This window comes from Cynocephalus volans, chromosome 4, assembly GCF_027409185.1.
Source record: "Cynocephalus volans isolate mCynVol1 chromosome 4, mCynVol1.pri, whole genome shotgun sequence".
Taxonomy (NCBI): domain Eukaryota; kingdom Metazoa; phylum Chordata; class Mammalia; order Dermoptera; family Cynocephalidae; genus Cynocephalus; species Cynocephalus volans.
The window spans coordinates 100,411,497-100,428,341 of record NC_084463.1 but is presented as its reverse complement, the minus strand read 5'-3'; the positions used below and the strand labels follow the sequence as shown (position 1 = coordinate 100,428,341).

General features: G+C 34.8%; 1 protein-coding gene across 1 annotated transcript in view; it reads left to right on the top strand.

Annotated features, from left to right (window-relative positions):
- Positions 1-16,845, top strand: part of PPME1 (protein phosphatase methylesterase 1) — a 67,410-nt gene that overhangs the window by 17,189 nt on the left and 33,376 nt on the right. Inside the window, exons 2-3 of the mRNA XM_063093481.1 lie at positions 2,727-2,821; positions 3,364-3,455. Of these exons, the coding sequence (XP_062949551.1) occupies positions 2,727-2,821; positions 3,364-3,455 (187 nt within the window). The remainder of the gene's footprint in view (positions 1-2,726; positions 2,822-3,363; positions 3,456-16,845) is intronic.

Genomic DNA, 16,845 nt, shown 5'->3' with positions numbered 1-16,845 from the left:
AGTATTCTGTTCTGACTAGAGTATAAAGATAATGTAAGGTTCTTGCTACCTATTTAATGTCTGATATTGGTTGTAAAATTAACTAAAGTCTTGGACTGTATAAACAATTATGTGTTCCAAAGAAGGTGTTGGGGTATGCTAGATGGTCTCTGTGAGAGTAGAATCATTGACTTTGTAGCCAAATGGGAATTACTTATTTAGTGGGTATAAGTTGGGTAGTTTCTGGAAGCTTTAAAAAAAAAAAACCAAAAAACAAAAAACAAAAATCAAAGGAAATTAGAAGTGGAGGATGTTCTAGGAATAATTTCTGTTTACATGGGAAGTAATTTTTCTTTAACTGATGCCTGGCCAACTTGGAAAGTTTCTGTGGCATTCATTGGCAAAATCAGACATATTTAGACTCTGAAAAGTAAACCTCTGATACTGTGCACTAAAGCCTTATTACTTTTCAGAAAGATAAATGCGAGAGTGAGAGAAAAAAAGAATCTAAGAAGTAATGTAGCATTGGGGTAAAGAGTAGAAGCTTCAGAAAGTGACTGAACTGGATTTAAATCTTGTCCCTGTTACTTACTAGTTGTGTGACCTTGGACAAGTTACTTTGTATCTCTAAATCTGTTTTTTCATCTGTTAAATGAGGTAAAAATAACTTAAAGTTTTGTGAGGATTAAATGAAATCATTTAAAAGTATTTGGTACAAGACTCGTTGTGCATTGTAAATGTAAAGTGCTATTACTGTAATGATATCCTAGGTCCAGATATCAAAAATTTATCCATGGATCCTTAGAATCCATTATAACATGTTTGACATGCCTTGTTGTGGTTGTCATACTCAAATTAGTATATGCATAGGTGGATTTGTGAGTGACTGATGACTAAGTAGAATTAGAAGTTTTGCTTTTAGTATTCCTGTAAGAATTCAAGTGCAATCAGAAAACCAAAAAAACAAGTCCAGGCTGAAGTTGCAATTTACTTCCACAGAAGCACTTTTTCTATCAGAAGATAGGATTGTTCATTTATTGAGCAACTACCAAATGCCAGATATATTAGATTCTTTAAAATACATACTATTTTATTGTTACTATAATCCAAGGCAGAAGGAGTTTGAATAATTTGACCAAGACCATACTGTAAGTGTTTGGAACTTGTAGGGAATTGTAGGGCAATGGTAGAAACTATAAGAAATTTGAACTCCTGTCTCATTCAAAATCATGTACTCTACCTTTGTATTCCTAGCACTTCTCTGTCTTTCAGCTTGGGGAACTTTAAAAATTCTCATACTATACTCCAGACCACACCCCAGACCACTTAAATCAATTTCTGGGGGTGAGACCCAAGCACAGTGTTTTTTAAAGTTCCTCAGGTGATTACACTGTTACAGAGATTGAGAACTATCACCTGGCCTGGAACAGAGCAGACAGTCAATAAATGCTTTGTTGTTGAAAGAATACATCCCTGCTGCTCTTGTAATTCTTTCCAGGATTATAGTCAGGAGTGCTTTTCTGTTAACTTAAGTTTTTAAATAGGGCTTTGTATTATACTTTGTAGATATTCTCCATTCAAACCTATGGTGTACACAGGAAGATGTCTGGCAGGAGGTAATGTTTTGCAGTTGATGGAATTCTGAATTTCCTCCTTTGTTGGGAAGAAGGATAGGTGTGGAAATAGGGGTTTCTTTCCTATGTCCCATTCAAGGTTGAAGACATAGGTTGTAAATAAACATTTATTGGTTATTTTTGTTTTAAAATAATTTTATATTTTTTAATAATACATGGTCAAAAATCAAAAGGTAGAAAGGGATATACATTGAAAAATTTCCCTCTCATTTCCCAATCATACGTCCCCTCCCAGGATATTATCAATGTTATATCAATATCCTTCCAAAGGTATTCTAAACATAATAAACAATTTATATATGTTTCCCAGTTTTACCCAAGTGGCAGCATGTACATCATGTTTATTTGTCTTTTTACTTGACGATGTATCTTGGAATTATTACATATCCATATATAAAGAATTTTTGTTTTTTCGGCAGCTCGCTGATGCAGGGATCCAATATATACATACAGAGAATTTTATCAATATATAATTTCTTTTTAGAACTAAATAGTATTTCACTATGCACCACAGTTTATTTTAGTCAGTCCCCTGTTGATGATTATTTAGGTCATTCCCAACTTTTCTCTATTACCAACAATGCTACATTGAATAGACAAGTCATTTCACTTCTATGTGAGCAAATCTTCAGATAAATCCTTAAGAGTTCTAGGTATTGATGTTGCCAGTTTTCTTTCCATGAAGGTTGTATATTGATTGGTTGGAAATGACAAAGAAACATGAAGGAATGTGAAGGATTAAAGGTGCGAAGAAGTAATAGTGACCAAGAATGATTGTAGTAGGAATTATATTAAAGTGAGTTGAGAGGATAAGAACGAGCCTACAGCCGGGAGCGGAAAGAGAGAACTAGCAGGTTTTGTGGTGTGTATATACATGAAATTTGTGATTATGAATTAATTTTCTAAAATCCTAAAATTTTTATGTTTAAATCTATGTTTGAATTTATTTTAACACATTTTATTGTAATGCTTTCTGATAAACTCTTTGTATATATAATAGAAAATAAGCTTGCTCTTTTCATTTCAGATTTACTTTTAGCGTTTGTTGACCAAGATTTTTATCTTTTTTTGCATAACTATTTTTTACTTGAAACATCTCTTTTTTTTTCTCAGCCCTGGAAGAAAGCGGGACTTTTCTCCTGTTCCTTGGAGTCAGTACTTTGAGTCCATGGAAGATGTAGAAGTAGAGAATGAAACTGGCAAGGATATATCCTTTGCAAAATGGCTTATTCTTTAGCAAGATTGTCATGTTGTCTAAGAAGAGTGTGTAGTTTCTAAAATGTTTTTTATTCCTGCTGTTTATTTCATTTTATTTCCCACCTGTTCTTTATGAAATATTATCTGTAAGGCCATGCCAACATCTTCCTTGGCTATGATTTTCTAATGATGGAGAAGGGATTAAGGATTAAAAATGTAAAACTGATCTATCTCTTAAGAGCTCAGGAGGAGGTTTCATGACTCAAGTTAATTGGATGGTTTTGTTTCAAGAAACCAAGGATTCTGTCTTCATTAGGGCAAAGGGAATACTTTTTTTTCTTAATTGAAAAGAATGGTCATATTGGGTCCATGCTTCGAAAGCAGAAGGTTGGTGTCTCAGAAATGTCTATTTAAGATTCTCTTGAGTTTAGAAGTCTGTAATTTTGCATGTTGGTGCTGCCTGAGTTTTCTAATCAGTATGATTATGAATTTATTTTAATCAAAAACTTAAGTGAGCAAAAATTTAGACACATGATCTTTAACTATTCATACACTTTTCGAGTTTACAAGAGTGGTTCAGAGGGTCCAGTCCTGCTTCTTCTGCATGGAGGAGGCCATTCTGCTCTTTCCTGGGCTGTGTTCACAGTAAGTATAGTAGAAGTTGATTAATGCACATTGTTTACTTCTGGATGAATTTGACTAGCCTAACTCTTCCTCTGTGCTCACTCATGTTGTTTGATGTAAGAAAGTTAGCGATGTAGTAAAATCTGAGTATTTGTCATGGTAGGCTCAAGATCACCTGTATTTTAAGCCAGAGGTTCTTAACTGGGGTGGGCCTTAGTGCATGAATTCTTCAAACAGTTTATAAAATTTTGTATATATGTGCATTGGGATGAGGGGGGTGGAATTTGTCCTTTGTCAAAAGTGGGGGTCTATATCTCAGTAATCTAAGTAATAGAGAGTAAGTAGATATTTTATTCATGTGTTTTAGATAATGTCTATCACATTATTTGTCTCCCTTATACAGCAGACTATGTAGTACTTTGCACATGGAGCTGTCTCATAAATATTTGGAAAATGTTTCTTCTTTTTTTAAATGGTGCTTTATATTTTAATGGTACTTGTGAGCTACTAGGAAGTAAACAATATTTGGTCAGTGATACCCTGGTCTAGAATTGAGGATATGTGTTTGTGTGAATGCTGCCAGTTTTAGATCTTCCTAATATCCTGGACTCTGGGGTGTGAGAAGAGATACTGCTGAGGAGGATACTAGCAACATCTATGTCTAAAATGAAGTCAACTCTTGTATGTATCAAGCAGGTATACATACAGTACGTCCTCTGTTTACCACTAGGGAGCCTTAAGAACAGAAAATGGGAGCAAGTGGGAATGCATCACTAGACACCTGGAGCCAGATGGCTGTGGAGTTAAGGAAGACTCTGAACATATCACTTTGTGCCGGGCAGAGGGGACTATTGGAATTAAGTATAAAAGCACCTCTTGAGGGCCGGCCTGTGGCTCACTTGGGAGAGCGTGGTACTGACAAGATCAAGTCAAGCGTTAAGATCCTGTTACCAGTCATCTTTGAAAAAAAGAAAAAAAGAAAAAAGCACTTCTTGTCTTTCCTATTAGATGATGAATTCTTTGAGAAAAGGGATAGGGATAATGTCTTATTTCTTTGTTTCCCAAAGGCCTGAAACAGTTTTCGACACAAAAGCACGTATCCAGCAGTTATTAAATGATTAAATAAATTCACCCTTGTCTTGTTTGCTACTTCTTTCTCTTATTCTAGGATAAGCTGTATGATTTGTCCATAAGTGCCAGGTTTTGTCATGTCTCTAGACCAATGCTGTCCAGTAGGAATATAATGCAAGACATAGATGTAATTTTAAATTTTCTAGTAGACACAGTAAATAGATAAAAAGAAACAGGTGAAATTAATTTTAATGATATATATTTTATTTAACCCATTGTATCTAAAATATCATTTCAACAGGTAATCAATATAAAATTATTGAGATATTTTACATTCCTTTCTTTACTGTCTTTGAAATTCAGGTTGTATGTTATACTTAGAGTACATCTCAGTTTGGACTAACCACATTTCAGATTATAGCTTTAGTCATTTACATTCCTCAAATAGACTGTGAGCTTTTTCAGAGGCAAAGACCATGGCTTATTTATGCCTGGCATATATTGTATGCTCAAGGAGTGTTTTGTGAATGAACAAATAACAGCAACATGTGCCTGTTCCCAATGTAGCAGCTATAGTAGTAAATGTACTCTGTTGCCCTGAACCAAGGTCAGAGGCACCAGAAATGGCCCATGTGCCATAACTTGCACGGCTCTGCTCTAAGCTACCACACTGTCACTGGACATCTAACATATGGGAGACACGGAAGGAAAGAGGTGTGTGACTGGGGAGAGGAAAGAGCCTCCATGTTAATTGGCATGTCACACTCACACAGCTGCATTGTAACTTGCTATGGATAGTAACTTCAGGCTCTGCCTCAGAAGAAATTTGGCAAAACTGGTCTGTGAATAGGAAAGACTTTATTCCAAGGACAATATATTATGGGTCATAAGATTCTGTAAAATTTTGATGAGAATTACACATGCAGACCAGAGGTAGCTGCAATATATTTTTGGAACTTTAGAGCAGCTCCCAAGGACTCCAGTGCAAAATCAGAGCTAATATTACCTATTTGAGCATTCATGGTCCTTAGAGAGGAGAGATCTAGGTAGGGCTAGACTGTCTGTGCTAGTTCATGAAATAGCTATTGCTTTTGACACTAAGGGAAGGAACAGCAAAGTAGGAGTCAGATGTGATTTCTAGTCCTGATTTTTCCAGTACTGGTTATGTGGCCTTGAGGAAGCTACGTAAGCCTTTGAACAAGACACTTAAGACTTTGCTCTCCAAATACAGTCTCCTTACATTTCAAGGATTCTTTAAAGATTATGTAAATATTGAATATGAACTGTTTGTAAATTATAAAGCCATATTCAAATATCATAATATATTTGTTGACATGTATTGATATTGAATATTTTTATCCCATAGATAGGAGCAATGAAATAACATAGGAAATGCCTGGCACATAGGAGGTGATTGATAAATAGCTGCTGACATTGTTATATTTGTTATCATTGTAGAGGATATCTCTAGTTCTTCTTTTACCACAGTGTATTCTACAGTTTACTAATTCCATGACAAATTAATGAAATAGGGATTTTGTGATTAAATGAGTTTGAGAAATATCACATACAATATTCTTATCTCTCTTGGAAATTCATCCTACATAAGAGTATATTATTAAAGGCTCTGCGATGATGTTCAAAATAGATTTAATTTTAACTTTGTCTTTCAAATGTATTTGATCTCTCAATTCCTTTTTTCTAAAATACCTACTAGCAATCCCACTCCTTTATGGATAGATCATTATATCCCAGTAGCTTACCTGGTTTACTTAAATGACAGGGAATTCCCTACTGCTCAGTTTAATAGCTTGGACTTTGGCTAGCTAAATTTTTGTTGTTATTCCCAACAGTGTACCAGTCCACTGAATGAGTTTATATTTAATGGTGCTTTGAAAATAAAAATGACTACACAGGAGTTAGTACTTTAGTAATTGACTTGACTCCAGAGGTCAGAATTTCTGTAGGATTGGAACATGTCCGTGGATCCAGAAGGCAGTTATGGCAAATGGCACCTATGGCAAATGGCATCTATGGCAAACAGCATGAGTAAGACAAAGCACCTTATAATCATGGAGACAGAATTTCCCTCAGGCCTTCATCCAGTAATAATTGATAAAACAAGGCAGTAAAAGGTAAGCAAAAAGGCACTAGCATAATATGAGAAGTATACTGAGGGGAAGAAATGAACAGCTGTGATTGGTATTTATGTTGCTAGATCATGAGATCCTTGAGTGCAGGGACTCTGCCTTATTCACTCTCATATATCTAGCACACAGGGCATGTCATGGAGTTGTTGCTCAATATTTATTCCTTGAATAAGTTAATGCCATTCCTGAACAATTAAGAAAGGTTAAATTTTGTTCACTGTATTCTGTTTAAGAAAGCAGAAAAGTATAACTATTCTGAAAGCTTTATCAAATGACAGTGAGTCATTTACATATCACTGATACATAAATAAGTTGTATAACATGGTCAGAAAAATCTCAAACTCTAGGAAACACAGGCCAAAGGACAGAAAGAGAGAGAATATGTTGCTTTGCCTCACATGGGGTGACGGAGATGCAAAAAGGATTACTCAAAGCCAATTTATTCTGAGCAGTGAGATACCCTGAAGGGGTTGATTTCCTGGAACCCTCAAGAGAGAGGCATTCCTCCTTGGGAAATTAACCCTGAACTGGGGTTCTGTCTCAGTATTTATTCTCCAGGCCAGAAAGTTATAGAAAAAGAACATAGGTGGAGTTATAGCTAAGTATAGTTTAACAATAGAAACTGGTAACATCAGTGAAATAACAAAGTGACATTCCATAATGCAATTTGCAAGAGGTTAAGTTGATCCACCAACAAAATCTTGTTCTTAGCAAACATTTTCTTTCCCTACAGCAGTTTCCTTAGTATGCTTACATAACAAGTAAGGTTAACCTGCACCAAGGACGTCTGTCCTTGAGCCAGCAATTCTGCTGTGTTACAATTCTTTATCTTCAACAGAGACTTTAGCCTGGGGAAAGTTTCCTGTCTTTTGAAAGCTTAACATTTCTATATGTAATTTTAAAAGTTAGGTTATACCTGAAACTACAGGGCTTTGGAAACTAGGCCCTGTGAAATACATTTGCTTTATAAATGTTAGTATACTCCACGAGAACAGATGTGGAAAACATTCATCCTCACTCATAATCAGATTTGATTCATAGGTATCATTTATTACATATCAAATAATGTTTTTTGAAATAAATTCTCAGTGTTAGCTAAGGTACCAGAAACAGACACTTTACAAACATTGTTGGTGGCATTGTAAATGAATAGCACTCTTTTGGAAAGTAATTTAGCAATGCGATTGAATAATAAAAGATATTTATACCATTTGACACAGAAATTGCACTTCTAGGGTTCCAAGTTCTAAGGAAATAATACCAAATACAGGAAAAGCTATATACCTAATATTAACAATCCCAGTGAGCAACAGATATGCCTGTAAAACATAGTATTATACAATCTTTTAAGTTAATTTTCCTGGACACTATAGAAAAAAGCTAATGAGTGATTTTTCCCCCCATTTTTGCATTTTCTAGGTTTTCAGTTGTATGTTGTTAATGCCATAATTTAACGATTTTTTTGTTTGTTTGTTTATTGGAAACTGTTTTCAAAAGAAAAAGATTGTACTTAGTTCTGGGTCCTACAATTTAAAGAAGAGCAGCCAGGATTACAGTGTTTGAAATAATAGCATTTAAGGAACAGCTGAAAGAATTGAAAAGTGGCATGAAAAAAGAAAAGATTTGGGAGACATAATACTTGTTTCAATTATAATAAAAAATCAGCCACATCTTTTAAACATTTACTATGTGTCAGATACTGTTGCTAGATGCTTAGGTGCATGATCCCATTTAGTTTTTCTATAATTTTATTAGATTAGGCAGATGAGGATATTGAAATTTAGAGAAATCACACAGCCAACGATGGCACCAAAACTCAAACGTACCTCGGTCTCACTCCAGTTTGCATATTTCTCTTAAGATTGGTTCTGTACTGGCTAAGAGGAAAGGACTCAGGGCAGAAGCTATAGAGGCATAATTTTCATACATATAAAGTAGAATTTCTAAAGATTAGGACTGTTTTAAAGCAGCCCAGTCTCTCTATAGAGGAAAAGTGAGCATAATCTCGCTGCAGGATTTAACCGTGAGTGTATCCTTCAAAGTTCCTTCTTGTCCATAATTTTGTCAAATCCTCGTACCTGAGTAAAACCCCTTTTTTATCTAAATGTTTTGTGGTTTGGAGGAGAAAAACCACAAAATCCAGTGATTTACCAGAAGAAGCCTTATCATCTATCAAGAAAAAGCATTTCTACTTTGGCTTTAGTGAGAAAGAAAAAGTCCCAAACAAACTGTAAAGCACTTGGAAAACCTTTATCTATAATCATTTTTGTGGAACTATGAAAGGATTATTACTAATAGAAGAAAATTATGGTGTTTTAAAGGGTAGGCTTTAGATTTCTAGAAAATTAATTTTTGAACTCTTTGTTCCTTGGTTATATCCAATAAATTAGTTGTTATAGTTGCTGGTGTTATAATCAAGTTGATTGTATATAATGGGTAATACCTATGGCTTCTCTAGCCCTCTCTCATCAGCAAGTACTGGGTCTAACGAACTGGCCTAGTTGCTGCGGGAGAATCCAGAACTAAGCAGAAATGGAAGTCCGGCTGACCCAGAAGAGAGATGAGAGGCACAGTGGGAGCTTATTAGCATATGCAGCTTCAGCAGGCTCGATTTTTGCCAGCCTCCAGTTGTTTTCATATTTGGTATCTCTAAAGGACCTGGGACAAATCAAATGTGGATTGATTGAAGCCAAGAATTGAATCTGAAGTATCTGCCGATACCTATTTCTTCTTCCAGTTAATTCAGTTTATTTCAGCAATATTTACTGAGTATATTCTATATTCCAAGCTTTGTGCTGAGTTACTAAGGGTCAAAAATGAGAGTTTACTCTTTATTAAGATCAGCCAATCAGCAATATAATGCCTGGGACACAGTTCCCTTACTAGGGTGCAATGGATACAGTGGAGAATTAAATATATATCCTTTCTTCCTGTTCTTATGATGTGTAAGTCTAATGGGGAAGGAGGAAAAATGGAGTTGGCTCATATATACAAATAATACAGTAAACATTTTAAACTTTTATCTCAGGTACACTGGGTTTTGAATCTCAAAGCAGCTTAATCTATTTAAGTTTTAGTTTCTTGACCTGTAAAATGGGTATATACCACCTAGTTAATAGGATGGTTGTGAAAATTAAACAATAGGTGTAAGGTTCTTGGTAAAGTGCTTGACTTGTAACCGCTCAGTTGTAAGATGAGATTATAGCATCTGTGTGCAAGATACAATGGTAACAGAGGAAGAAGTGATTAACTCATGATGGATGAGGGATTTACAAGGCAAGTTTCATAAAAGAGAGGACATCTGAACTGGATTTTTAAGGCTGAATAGAAGTTGGATAGTAGAGAAGGCATTCCAAGAAGAGGTGAACACAAAGGCACTGAAGAGTGTAATGGTGAAGTATGTTTTGGAAATTATAATCAACTTGGTTGTAGTTTTGAGTATAAAGGTATTAGGGTGGAGGACAAGGAAAGAGATGACTGGAGAAATCACAGGGGCAAAATTAGGGGAGGGCCAGGTATACCTAGCTAGGGAATTGCACTGTTAGTTACCCTTTAGGTTAAGGGTAATAATAGAGGGAGCTATTTTTAAACACAGCATAACACTCCCCTGACCCACATCCACACTAAATTTATTTTAGGCATATCAAAATTAAGGAGGGAGTATGGAAAGAAAGTTTTTCTTGAAACATATTCAGATTTTAAAGTTCTGTGGAGTTGAGCATTTTGATACACTTCTACCTAATTGTAATTGAGTTTTAGGCAATGGGAACCTATTGAAGACCTTTAGAAAAATCAAGATACTATTTTGATTAGGCAGGAGATACTCATGGAGGCAAGGAGAGTAAGAATTAATTCAATTCTAAATATTTGATATATTATGGAGTGTTAATTTCCCTCAAAAAGGAGAAAGTTCATTTAAATTTTCCACCATTTAAAACACTACTTAGAAGAGTGATTAGGGTATCATCAGTCTAATACCAAAGCCAGGCAATGACAATGCAGGAAAACTAAGCCAATCTCAACTTATGAAATAGATGCAAAATCCTAAATAAAATAACAGCAGATTGAATCCAATAGTGTAGTAAAATAATAATGCATTGTGACCAAGTAAGGTTTATCCCAGGAATGTAAGAATGGCTCAGCATTAGAAAATCTATCAATGTAATTCGTCTTTCATCTCATTTGATGCCCCAAAAGGACTTTATCTAAACCACAACACCCACTCCTGTTGAAAACTCTTGGCAACTGTGAAAAAATGAAACACTTCCTAAACCTATAAAGTTTATATACTAGAAAATTGTATAAATACTAAGCTTAGTGGAGAAATGTTAGACACATTCCTTTTAAAGTCAGAGACAAGACAAGGGTGCTGTTTTCCACATTATACTGTAGGTTCTAGCCAAACAACAAGACAAGAAAGGAAAAGAATTTTAAAGATTTGAAAAGAAGAGCCAAAACAGTCCTTATTTGTGATTGTCTCTCTAGAAAATAAAGAAAATCAGCTGACAAACTACTAGTTAAGCAATAGTTTACAAAGCCAATATAAAAAAATTTACTTTTCCTAAAATTAGCACTTATTAAATTTGGAAATATAACAGGGAAAATGATCCTGTTCATAAAAGCAACAAAAATGTAAAATTCCTGGGAATAAAACTTATTTTTAAAAAGTATGTCATTTATGAAGAAAGCAATAAAATTTCACAGAAGAATTTAAAGGAAAATCTGAATAGAGAAATAAATCATGTTCCTATATGAATCTGGCTAACCTGGTTAAAGATTCCAATAGGATTTTTCATGAGACTTAACAAACTAAAATTCACACAGAAGAATAAATGCTTTGTGATAACCAAGATAATTTTAAAGAGAGCAAGAGGGAGGTAACTTGCCCTCTCATATCAAAACATATTTTAAAACTCTTATCAATTGAAACAGTATGGTATTGGCAGAAAGAATAAAGAAATAAGCCTGTGTATAAAAATGAATTTAATATATGGTAAAAATAATCCAAGTGGATTAAAGTGCTGAATTTATAAAACCATAAAAACTTTCATATATGACCTTGGGACAGGCCTTCTTAAACTTAGCCAAAATAAGTAGAAGCCATAAAGGAAAGACTAATCTGACTTTGCCAAAACCAAGAACTTCTGGACATAGTACCTTAAAGTTAAAACACTGTGGAATATACTATAAAGCATATGTACTTCACAGGGCCTGTTTTTCCAAAGCCTTGCAGTTTCAAATATTGACCTTGCAGAGGACTGGAGATTTTCCTCAGTCTATAAAGTCTCTGCTGTAAGATAAAGATTTGTGGCACAGCAAGGTTGCTGGCTCAAGGACAGACTAAGTACTGATTGAAATGTAAAGATACTGGAAAATTGCTGGAGGGAGAAGGAATGTTTGCTAAGATCAAGCTGTTGTTGACTGGACCACTTAATTGTCTACTGGAATGTCATCTGGCTTGTTTCACTGAAAGTTACCAGCCTATATTGTTAAACTATAATCCCACCTATGTTCTCTTCCTGTAACTTCCTGGTCTGGAAAATAAATGCAGGAAGAGAACCCCAATTTGGGGTTAATTTCCTGAGGAAGGGATGCCTCTTGCTGGAGCGTTCCCAAGGGAAAGTTAACCACTTTGGGGTCTCTCACTGATCAGAAGAGATGGGCTTTGAGTAATCTTTCTCCGTCACCCAGGGGAAGTGGGGTGACAAATCCGTGGGGGGCAAAGCAACACAAAGCAACAAAACACAACTAGTACTAGGTAAAAAATATCTGAAAAATGGGCAATATAAATAACAGGCAAAGGATTAATATTTCCATTATGTTTAAAAGAAGAAAACATCCCTACAAAGCAGTAAAAAAATCCATTAGAAAAATGTGCGAGATATGTGAAGTGTCTGTCCACAGAAGAAGAAATGTAAATAACTGATAAACTTATAAAAATAGATCTACCTTACTGTTAAGAGTAAAATAAAGGAATACCACTTTTCATTTATCAAATTGGCAAGAATTATTAAGTTTGAGGATATCGTGTGTTTGTGAGAATACTTATTTATCCACACCTTCACCAACTTGTTATACCTCTCAGAACCTGTTTTGTTGGCTACAAAAATAATGCTAATATTTTCCTAGCCTACTTCTCAGGGAGATAATTTGGTGAGATAATGAGGTGATTCAAAAGCATGTTATTACTTCCCAGATCTTCCAATCTTGTCTCTCATTCTCTAGGATTAGGCTAGTGGGCCTCAATGTTTTCTGTACATTAGAATCACCTGGGGAACTCTAGAATGTATAGATAACCTTGACCCTACCCTGGTTTACTTAAATCAGAATTTCTGGTGGTTTAGTGTCTGGGCAGTAATTTTCCTAAAGCTCCTTAGGTGATTCTGTTATGCAGTCAGTGATGAGAACTGCAGCTTCTCGACTCTGTCTCTTATTAGCTGTTTAGCCTTGGGCAGGCTACTTAACATCTCGGTAAAATGTCCTCACCTATTAAATGCCAAAAATTTTGTCTGAATAGTGAACAGTTGTGAGGAGAAAGTTAGATAATTAATTTGAAGCACTTAGATTGTTATTTGACACATAGTAAGATTTAGTAAATATTAGCAATAGCTGCTACTACTGTTGCTATTATTGATGACAACACAAATTCTAGTGAGAAAATGGTTGGATAAATCTAGTTTTTTTTTTTCAAATGTATTTTTTATTTTTTTAAATTGAAATGTAATTGATTATATATTTGGGGAGTACAGAGTTGACTATCAATATTTGTGTACAATGTGTGATGATCAAATCAGGATAATTAGTATACTCAACATTATACAATGTAGTCATTTTTTATGATTCTTTACCAATTTCTTGCTAAACTTTCCCCTTTGCCACCTCTGGTGTCCTCAGTTCTGTCCTTTTGAAAGTTCAACAAGTTATTGTGATGTATGCTTCTTTCTATTTTTATTTATTTGTTTATTTTTTTAGCTCCCACTTATGAGTAAGGACACGTGGAATTTCTCTTTCTGTGCCTGGGTTATTTCACTTAACATAATTTGCTCCAAGCTCATCCCTGTTGTTGCAAATAGCAGAATTTCATTCTTTTTTATGGCTGAGTAGTAGTTCACTGTGTATATATACCACATTTTCCTTATCCAGTCGTTGGTTGATGGACTTTTAGGTTGGTGTCAACTCTTGGCTATTGTAAATAGAGTTTCAGTAAACATGGGAGTGCAGGTATCCCTCGATATGATGATTACCATTCCTTTGGGTATATATTCAGCAGTGGGATTGCTGGATCATATGGCAGTTCCATCTGTAGTTGTTTGAGGACCCTCCATACTGTTTTTGATAATGGCTGTACTAATTTTCAGTCCCACCAACAGTGTAGGAGGGTTCCCCTTTCTCCACATCCTAGCCAATATTTGTTATTCTCTGTCTTTTTGGTAATGGGCAGTCTAACTGGTGTAAGATGACATATTAATGTGGTTTTGATTTGCATTTCCCTGATGGTTAGTGTTATTGAGCATTTTTTCACGTGTCTGTTGGCCATTTGTATATCTTCCTTTGACAAATGCCTGTTCAGCTCCTTTGCCCATATTTTAATCAGGTTGCTTGTTTTTTTTCTGTTAAATTGTTTGAGTTCCTTATGTATTCTGGATACTAATCCCTTGTTGGATGCATAGTTTGCAGATAGTTTCTCCCATTCTGTAGGTTGTCTTTTCACTATGTTAATTACTTCTGCTGCATAGAAGCTTTTTAATTTGATGTCATCCCATTTGTTTATTTTTTCTTTTGTTGCCTGTGCTTTTGAGTCTTTTTCATAAAGTCTTTGCCAAGTCCTACATCCTGATGTATTTCCCCTATTTTTGTTTAGGAGTTTTATTGTTTCAGGTCTTATGTTTAAGTCTTTAATCCATTTTAGTTGATTTTGGTATATAGCGAGAGGTATGAGTCTAGTTTCATTCTTTTACATATGGATGTCCAGTTTTCCCAGCACCATTTATTGAAGAGGCAGTCTTTTCCCAAATGTATGTTCTTGTTGCCTTTCTCAAAGATCAGTTGGCTGTATGTGGGTTGATTCCTGGTCTCTCTATTCTGTTTGATTAGTCTCAGTATCTGTTTTTATGCCTTTTCTATGTTTTGGTTACTATAGCTTTGTAGTATAATTTGAAGTCAAGTAGTCATATGCCTCTGGCTTTATTATTATTTTTTTTTTTGCTCAGGATTGCTTTGGCTATTTGAGGTTTTTTGTTGTTCCATATGAATGTTAGAATGTTTTTTCTGTTTCTGTGCAGAATGTTATTGCTGTTTTGATGGGGATTGCATTGAAAATGTAGATTGCCTTTGGTAGTATAGACATTTTCACAATGTTACTTTTTCCAATCAGAGCATGGATTATCTTTTCATCTTTTTGTATCTTTAATTTCTTTCAGCAGTGACTTGTAGTTCTTGTTGTGCAGATCTTTCACCTCCTTGGTTAAATTGACTCCTAGGAATTTTATTTTTTTGGTGGCTATTGTAAATGGGCTAGCTTTCTTGATTTATTTTTCTGCTAGTTCATTGTTAAGGTATAAAAATGCTACTGATTTTTGTGTGTTGATTTTGTATCCTGCAAGTTTACTGAAATTGTTTATCAGCTGTAAGAGGGTTTTTTTGTAGTCTTTAGGCTTTTCTGTATATAGGATCATGTCATCTGCAAACAGGGACAGTTTGACTTCATTTTTTCCCATCTGGATGCTCCTTATTTCTTTCTCTTGCCTGATTGCTCTGGCTAGTACTTCCAGTGTTGTGTTAAATAGGAATGGTAAAAGTGGGCATCCCTGTCTTGTTCCTGTTCCTAAAGGAAAATATTTCCCCATTCAGGGTGATATTGGTGGTGAGTTTGTCATATATGGCTTTTATTGTGTTGAGATACTTTCCTTCTGTACCTAATTTGCTGAGTTTATCATGAAGGGATGTTGAATTTTGTCAAATGGTTTTTTCTGTGTCTATTGAGATAATCATATGTTTTTTGTCCTTGATTTTGTTGATGTGTTGTATTACATTTATTGATTTACATATGTTGAATCATCCTTGCATCCCTCTGATGAATACCACTTGATCATGATGTATAAATTTTTTGATGTATTGCTGTATTCTATTTGCTAATATTTTTTGAGAAGTTTTGTGTCTATGTTCATCAGAGATATTAGCTTGTAGTTTTCTTTTTTTGTTGTATCATTGTCTGGTTTTGGTATCAGGGTGATGCTGGCCTCACAGAATGAGTTTGGGAGAATAGCGTCTGTTTCCATTTTTTTGGAATAGTTTGAAGATAATTGGTATTAGTTCTTCTTTAAAGGTTTGGTAGAATTCAGCAGTAAAGCCATCCAGCCTGGGCTTCTCTTTGTTGGAAGATTGCTGATTACTGCTTCAGTCTTGTTGCTGTTATTGGTGTGTTCAGGTTTTCTTTGTCTTCCTGGTTCAGTCTTGATAGTTTGTATATGTCCAGAAATTTATCCATTTCCTCCAGGTTTTCAAATCTGTTGGCATATAATTGTTTATAATAGTCTCTAATGATTCTTTGCATTTCTGTTGTAATTCTTTGCATCAGTTGTAATGTCTTCTTTTTCATATCTGATTTTTGTTCTTTCAGGTATAGCATTAGGTGGTTTATTTGAAACCTTTCTATTCTTTTAATATAAGCATTTATTTCAAATAAACTTCAGTAGTACTGCTTTTGCAGTATCCCACAGGTTTTGGTATGTTGTGTCTTTATTTTCATTAGTTTCAGGAAATTTTTTGATTTCCTGTTTAATTTCTTTTTTGACCCATAGGTCATTCAGGAGCATGTGTCTAAATTTCCATACATTTATATAGTTTCCAGAGTTTTGCTGGTAATTGATTTCAAGTTTTGATCTGTTGTTTTCTGAAAAGATACTTGAAATGATATCAGTTTTTAAAAATTTGTTCAGACTTCTTTTGTTGTCTAAAATGTGGTCTATCCTGGAGAATGTTCCATGTGCTGATGAGAGAAATGTATATTCTGTAGTTGTTGGAGTTAACGTTCTTGAGATATCTGCCAGGTCCAGTTGATCTAAATGTATTTTAAATCCTCTGTTTCTCTGTTAATTTGTTGCCTAGATGATCTGCCCAATGCTGAGAGAGGAGTGTTCAGGTCCTCAAATGTTATCATGTTGAGGTCTATTTAGATTTAATAGTGTTTG